Source organism: Hyla sarda, chromosome 4, assembly GCF_029499605.1.
Source record: "Hyla sarda isolate aHylSar1 chromosome 4, aHylSar1.hap1, whole genome shotgun sequence".
Taxonomy (NCBI): Eukaryota; Metazoa; Chordata; class Amphibia; order Anura; family Hylidae; genus Hyla; species Hyla sarda.
The window spans coordinates 277,239,872-277,247,633 of NC_079192.1; the positions used below are offsets into that span (position 1 = coordinate 277,239,872).

At 41.8% G+C, this 7,762-nt stretch overlaps 1 protein-coding gene across 2 annotated transcripts in view; it reads left to right on the plus strand.

The window, feature by feature from the left end:
* EEA1 (early endosome antigen 1) overlaps positions 1 to 4,716 on the plus strand; it is a 118,571-nt gene extending 113,855 nt beyond the window's left edge. For both annotated transcript variants that reach the window (XM_056574352.1, XM_056574353.1), the window contains 2 exons: positions 1,974 to 2,072; positions 3,652 to 4,716. In XM_056574352.1, coding sequence (XP_056430327.1) covers positions 1,974 to 2,072; positions 3,652 to 3,774 — 222 coding nt within the window. In that variant the 3' untranslated portion in view covers positions 3,775 to 4,716. The remainder of the gene's footprint in view (positions 1 to 1,973; positions 2,073 to 3,651) is intronic.
* Positions 4,717 to 7,762: the final 3,046 nt, after the last annotated feature.

A 7,762-nucleotide genomic window follows, 5' to 3' on the forward strand; every position in this document is an offset into this window, starting at 1 on the left:
GGTGCGTTAAGCACCACCTTGCCAGGACGTACATTTACGTCCTGTGACGTTAAGGTTAGAGATGAGTGAATTTACAGTAAATTCGATTTGTCACGAACTTCTCGGCTCGGCAGTTGATGACTTATCCTGCATAAATTAGTTCAGCTTTCAGGTGCTCCGGTGGGCTGGAAAAGGTGGATACAGTCCTAGGAGACTCTTTCCTAGGACTGTATCCACCTTTTCCAGCCCACCGGAGCACCTGAAAGCTGAACTAATTTATGCAGGATAAGTCATCAACTGCCGAGCCGAGAAGTTTGTGAAGAATCGAATTTACTGTAAATTCGCTCATCTCTAGTTAAGGTGTTAAATTGGCCAGGCTAAACTTTAATGTTTAAGGGAGAATCAGTAGAAACAGATATATAATGTACATTGCTTGAAAAAATAAAGGGAACACTAAGATAACACATCCTAGATCTGAATGAATGAACTAATCTTATGAAATACTTTTGTCTTTACATAGTTGAATGTGCTGACAACAAAATCATACCTAATGGCAGTCAGGCTACCTCTGGCAAGCACATGGAGGGCTGTGCGGCCCCCCCAAAAGAAATGCCACCCCACACCATTACTGACACACAGCCAAACTGGTCATGCTGAAGGATGTTGCAGGCAGCAGAACGTTCTCCACGGCATCTCCAGACTCTGTCACATGTGCTTATTGTGAACCTGCTTTCATCTGTGAAGAGCACAGGGTGCCAGTGGCGAATTTGCCAATCTTGGTGTTCTCTGGCAAATGCCAAACGTCCTGCATGGTGTTGGATTGTTAGCACAACCCCCACCTGTGGACGTCGGGCCCTCATACCACCCTCATGGAGTCTGTTTCTGACGGTTTGAGTGGACACATGCACATTTGTGGCCTGCTGGAGGTCATTTTGCAGGGCTCTGGCAGTGCTCCTCCTACTCCTCCTTGCATAAAGGCGAAGGGAGCCGTCCTGCTGCTGGGTTGTTGCCCTCTGACGGCCACCTCCGTGTCTCCTGATGTATTGGTCTGTCTCCTGGTAGCGCCTTCATGCTCTGTACATTACCATGACAGACACAGCAAACCTTCTTGCCACAGCTCGCATTGATGTGCCATCCTGGATGAGCTGCACTACCTGGCCACTTGTGTAGCATGTAGACTCCATCTCATGCTACCACTAGAGTGAAAGCACCGCCAGCATTCAAAAGTGACCAAAACATCAGCCAGGAAGCATAGGAACTGAGAAGTGGTCTGTGGTTCCCACCTGAAGAACAACTTCTTTATTGGGGGTGTCTTGCTAATTGCCTATAACTTCCACCTGTTGTCTGTTCCATTTGCACAACAGCATGTGAAATTGATTGTCAATCAGTATTGCTTCCTGAGTGGACAGTGTGATTTCACAGAAGTGTGATTGACTTGGAGTTACATTGGGTTGCTAAAGTGTTCCCTTTATATTTTTTGAGCAGTGTCTAATGTGTTTAGATGTCTGGAAACTTATAGGCCATTCATGCATCACTGAGAATTTAGGGAAGAAGGGTATGTAAAGCAGCTCTCTGATGCCATTTGCTTGGAGCTAGCTTTCCCTTCAAGTAGAGAATAAATGGACTATGAGTCTCTACAACTTCTTTATGCCGCTGTCATAAAGTAGAAACGTTTCCTCTTTGGTGCCATGAAAATTGGTTTCTCTGCAGCACTCTGCATTATTCTGATGAGGGGCAGCAACCCTGAAAAACAGCTGTCTACAGATGGGTATTCTGCCCTTCTGGGAGAGTTTCTGACTTTGCTTATTAAATCCCCAATCGAGTTGTAAGACTTCATAAAAGCTACCTCTAAAAGGGGCATCATAGTGCTGCGTTGTATGGCATAACACATGGAATTATATTTTGACTACTGTTTAATAGAACCTCTTTAGCAGTTTGTACAATACGGTGTCTAATGAAAGCCATTTTAATGTATGGTTATTTTTACATCACAGATAAAACACAGTCAAGCACTTAATAGAAAGTGGACTGAAGACCATGAAGTACAAAACTGCATGGAGTGTGGGAAGGGATTTTCAGTAACAATACGAAGGGTAAGTCATGAAATGTATTTATAGAGCCAGGATATTCGAGAAGCACTCCAGTAATTCAGCAGCCCTATAGTTCCCACCTTAAAGGGGTACTCCAGTGGAAAAATGTTTGTTTTTAAAATCAACTCGCTCCAGAAAGTTAAACGGATTTGTAAATGACTTCTAGTAAAAAATCTTAATCCTTCCAGTACTTATCAGCTAATTTATGCTCTAGAGGATGTTTTATACAGTGATCCCCAGACATACGATCCTTTAAACATATGATGGCCTCTCAGAGCCCATCATATGTTGCAGGCAGCATCAACATACCTGTGTGTCGTGGCCATCGCAAAAAACGATATACGGCATCGCTGACTGCTTCAGCAGCCGCCCAATAGCAATCCGTTAGGAGACTGCAACCAGTGAATGGCTTGGGCTCTTTACTCAAGACCAATCCATACCGGCCGGCCGGCCCCCAGCTGATTCCTGTCACTGGGGGCCGCTATTAACCCTTTAGATTGCCGCTGTCAAAGCTGTAAGCGGCATCTAAAGGGACATGGGAGGAGTGGCATCTAAAGGGAAGGAGTGGGGTGGATCGATCCCCCTCCTCCTCTATTGATCTGTATGAGGAATCTAATGATTCCTCCTAAAAGTCCCCTAAGGGGACTAATAAAGTGTTAAAAAAATTAAAAAAAAAGTTTAACCAAGCCCATTTTCACCTTAAATGGGTACTGTTGGATACAAAAACTTTTGATATGTTGTAAAGCATGCATTGGTTTTGCAATTGCTTTCGTTATAAAATGATCAGTATTTCATACTGAAAAAGCCAGTCAAACAACTGCTTTATTCTGTAGGTCCAAACGTTTACAAGGATATCCAATTTATGTAGGTTTTATTTTATTTTACTACTTTAAAAAATTATAACTACATGCACCAAAATTAGTATGTTTAAAATTGTCATCTTGTGCCCCCTAAAGTTCCAGTTGTTGGGGCAGTGGAGTACCCCTCTAAGCCCTAAGGCTGTGTTCAATTGGGTCTGTTCTATGCCACAGGCCGAATGGAACATCTGATGCTGATGTGAACGAGGCCTAAGCTATGCATATTTATTTTATTGGTAATAAACTATATAAATTATAAAACAATCCATTTTTATTTTAGGATACTTTTGTTTCATTTTTAGACAATTGTTTTGTTTTATCGTTAGACAAAGTGTTCTGTTAAAAAAAAAATTGTCATGTTTGTTAGTCTAGGTTCACATTGCCATTGAGCTTTGTCCCGTTCGGAGTCAGTTCAGCTCTTAATTCTTTGGGCTGAATGGTCCCAAAATGGGTCGGAGCACAACTGACTCCACCAAATCCTGACGAATCTTGACTTGAATGGGATCCGTCTGGAATTTGGTAGTTTACTGAAGAAAACAATAGTTCATGCACGATTTTATTTTTATTTTTTTCTCCGCTAAACTCCCGTCGTTTTGACAGAATTGCTGTGGGAGCTCCCTTTAGCGGAGCCAGATGGCAATGTAAACCCAGCTTTAGCTTTTGCCGAAATGAATGTTCACTTGTTAACATATTCGAAATGTATTTGTCTTTTCTTTTCTTCACAGCACCACTGTAGACATTGTGGAAATATCTTCTGTGCAGAATGTTCCTCAAAGAATGCCTTAACTCCCTCCTCCAAAAAACCAGTCCGTGTTTGTAATACATGTTTTAGTGATTTGCAAGGATAGGAACTGATCTGTAGACAAGTCTCTGTAAATGACATCTAGTATTTTTGTTACTGCACTTCATGAAGCACTCAAAGTACTTATTTCTTTGGATGAAGATTGTAAAATTTGAAAACACAAAAATTACCTTTTTCGGTTGTTTTATTGCTACAAAGTAAAATTATTGTATTTTTCATGAGACACAAGCTTATGAGCCTCCCGCCCCTCACATCTTTTTTGTTTTTTATTTGTCTGCCGCCATTTTGTGCTGTCAGCCTGTAAATAGTAGCCTAACAGATATGTAACAATGTATTTTTTATACATAATTTGACAGTAAACCAAGAAAACACTTAAGTCTGAAATTTAGTTGCGCTGCCTGGGAGTAAGACTGTATCTCTGTGGAAGGATCTATTTACCGTACATTTTTTTCAGTACTGGTTGGCCTTACTAGGTGTTTCTGGCTCTGCATGCTCACGCACTGTAAACCGATGAGTGCTTATGACACTTAGTATTTCTCCATCCTCCTGTCATTGCACATCTAGATATGTAGACTGGACCGGTCACGTAATGCAGGCTCTCCGGGGACTAGTTTACAGTTACTTGCTGCGTACACCTTGTGTCTCTGCTGATGAATAACAGAAACTGAATGCTTAGTGTTTCTGACTTTGTACTTTGTCCTAAGGCGTGACTACATAGAGTGGTCCCTCAAGTTACAATATTAATCGGTTCCAGGACGACCATTGTATGTTGAAACCATTGTATGTTGAGACCAGAACTCTATGGAAACCTGGTAATTGGTTCTGGAGCCACCAAAATGTCATCCAAAAATAGGAAAAAGTGAGGATTAATGAAAAATAAGCAGATAACTAATATAGTTAAAGCAAAACCTTATATATAAAAGTAATAAAGATCTGCTGGGAGCTGTAAATCACTGTCTATTTCAGTGTTTCCCAACCAGAGTGCCTCCAGCTGTTGCAAAACTACAACTCCCAGCATGCCCGGACAGCCTTCGGCTGTCCGGGCATGCTGGGAGTTGTAGTTTTGCAACAGCTGGAAGCACCCTCGTTGGGAAACACTGGTCTATGTAGAGGAAAGAAGCTTCTTCAGGGTCCTGTACAGTACACACAGTGTCCTAAAGAAAAGTAAAATGGAGCCGCCCCCCACCTGGAGTACAAAGGAGCAGCTAACCCTGGCACAGGTAAAGAGTACAGAACATGTAATACCTCCCTGTACTGTAGGGGGCGCTACCAGACACCAGTCAGTGCATGCACTTTAGGAATACAGGGGTTTTACCAGTGAATGCCCATTCTGATTGGTCGGGTCTAACAGCCCTAGACACGTTTCTCAGATTCCATAGCATTGTAGGTTGAGTCTGGTTTCAAGTTACAATGGTCCAGAAAAGACCATTGTATGTTGAAACTATTGTATGTTGAGGCCATTGTAAGTTGAGGGATCACTGTACTTTGTTCATTTGGGTGATATTTTCTGTGTATGTGACCTTATCCCCCATATCAACATTGATGAGGACTGGAAAGTAAGACTTTGAGCTGGGTTACTGCTGTCTAGTGGCAGGTTTTATATCTTTTACCAGATGAAACAATATCCAGATATCCCACCAGTGACAGGTTTGGTTTTGTTTTAGGCAGATTAGGTCGTTGTGTGGAATCTTCTGATATAGAAAGGAAAATCTATCATTGTGGTTTCACTGTATTCAAGCAGAAGAATAGCTGTGGATGTTACCACTGTATGGGTATAAGGATATTCTTTATTACAGGATTTACAATGGGTTTGCTAGATATATAAAGAGAGAGTCCCGATTAATAGGTCAGTGAGTTTTCTTTTAAAGGGATATTCCGGCTTTTTACATCTTTTCCCCTATCCAAAGGACAAGGGATAGGATGTATGATCGCAGGGGTCCCGCCGCTGGGACCCCCGCGATCTCTGTGCAGCCTCCGGCATTCTGTGCCAGGCGCTGCCTCAGAGTCTGAGACGTGACTTAAGGCCATGCCCCCTTGTCAAGTCACACCACACTCCCTCCATTCATGTCTTTGGAAGGGGTATGACGGCAGTCACACCCCCTCCCATAGACATGAATGGAGGGGGCGTGGCCGTGACGTGACATCTCAGACTCTAAGGCAGGGCCCGGTACAAAATGCCGGGGGCTGCACCGAGATTGCAGGAGTCCCAGTGGTGGGACCCCCGCGATCATACATCTTATCCCCTATGCTTTGGATAGAGAGTAAGATGTATGAAGCCGGAATACATACCCCTTTAATTAAAACCTAATGGAATGCAACTCTAATATTAGTGTGAACAGAGTCTAATTCCAGAAAGTAATATTCTGTGTTAGCAAAGTCTATGGGAGTAATAATACACAACCATCAACTTTGCTAGCACTGAAATACGGAACGTATTCTAAATCTGAAACGTTTGACCCTGCCCATGAGGAGTATTCCAGCCCTATCACCCAATGGGATTATAGAATCTCCATTCCTGCCAGCCACTGACATAATCATAGCTATATTATACCTGTACCTGTATACACCTCTTACCCATTTTTTTTAGTTTCCGTTGTATCTAGTCATATGTGAACCTTTAGTGTTTTTAGCTGTACTTTTCTGCCAGAAACATGTACTTTTTTTGTTTTTAAATGTTTGTAACTATGATTTTTTTTTTGTGGAAAACTCCTGGTCATGTAATATGTGGACTTTTTTTTTGAGTCAAGGCTTCTCTCCCTTTGTGCCGCACCACAGGGTTGCCAGACAGGCTAGTATAGAACATGCATCAAAATTCAGCAAAAAGTAGAGTATCCAACTTAATTCACAGAGTAAAGAACTGGCTTTGGCTTATGGGCATCTGCAGATTTTCAAGAATACACCATGGACTTTGAATGCAGATTTCAGGTATTCTTCATGTAGTCACCACATCTTTCTGACTATGGCTAGCTTTACTCATTGTCCCTGTTCATTTGCATGACTTGACTGCACATAGGTTACTTTATCCTCTGTCTCACCCCATAAAGGAGAACTCTGGTACTAGACATCTTAGTCCCTATCCACAGGTCGAACCCCAGTCAATCAGACATTTTATCCCCTATTCTGTGGATAGGGGATAAGATGTCTAGTACTGGAGTTCTCCTTTATAGGGGTACTCCAATGGAGAAAATCCCCATAGCAAACATATGCTGCTCTGGACAGTTCCTAAAATGGACACAGATGTCAGCAGAGAGCACTGTGCTCGTGATGTCAGAAGAGAGCACTGTGTTCCAAATAGAAAATAATTTCCTCTGTAGTATTCAGCAGCTAATAAGTACTCGAAGGATTAAGATTTTTTTAGATTTTATAGAAGTAATTTACAAATCTGTTTAACTTTCTGGCACCAGTTGATTTAAAAAAAAAAAAAAAGTACTAGATATCTTATCCCCTATCCACAGAATAGGGGATAAAATGTCTGATCGACGGGGGTTTGAGCTGTGGATAGGGACTAAGATGTCTAGTACCGGAGTTCCCCTTTAAGTCATACTACACTTATTATAAAGTATATGCATGGTGGCATAGGATCAGATAGACCACTAGGTAACTAACAATGCATATGTGGTGTACCCATTCATATCATGATTAATATACTTTGATAAATTACAACTCTTGAAGGGGTACTCCGCTGGAAAACTTTTTTTTTTTTTTAATCAACTGATGCCAGAAAGTTAAACAAATCTTAATCCATCCAGTACTTATCAGCTGCTGTATGCCCCACAAGAAGTTCTCTTCTTTTTGAATTTCCTTTCTGTCTGTCCACAGTGCTCTCTGCTGACACCTCTGTCCATTTTAGGAACTGTCCAGAGCAGGAGAGGTTTGCTATGGGGATTTGCTCCTACTTTGGACAGTTCCTGAAATGGGCAGAGGTGTCAGCAGAGAGCACTGTGGTCAGACAGAAAGGAAATTCAAAAAGAAAAGAACTTCCTCTGTAGTATACAGCAGCTGATAAGTACTGGAAGGTATAAGATTTTTAAATA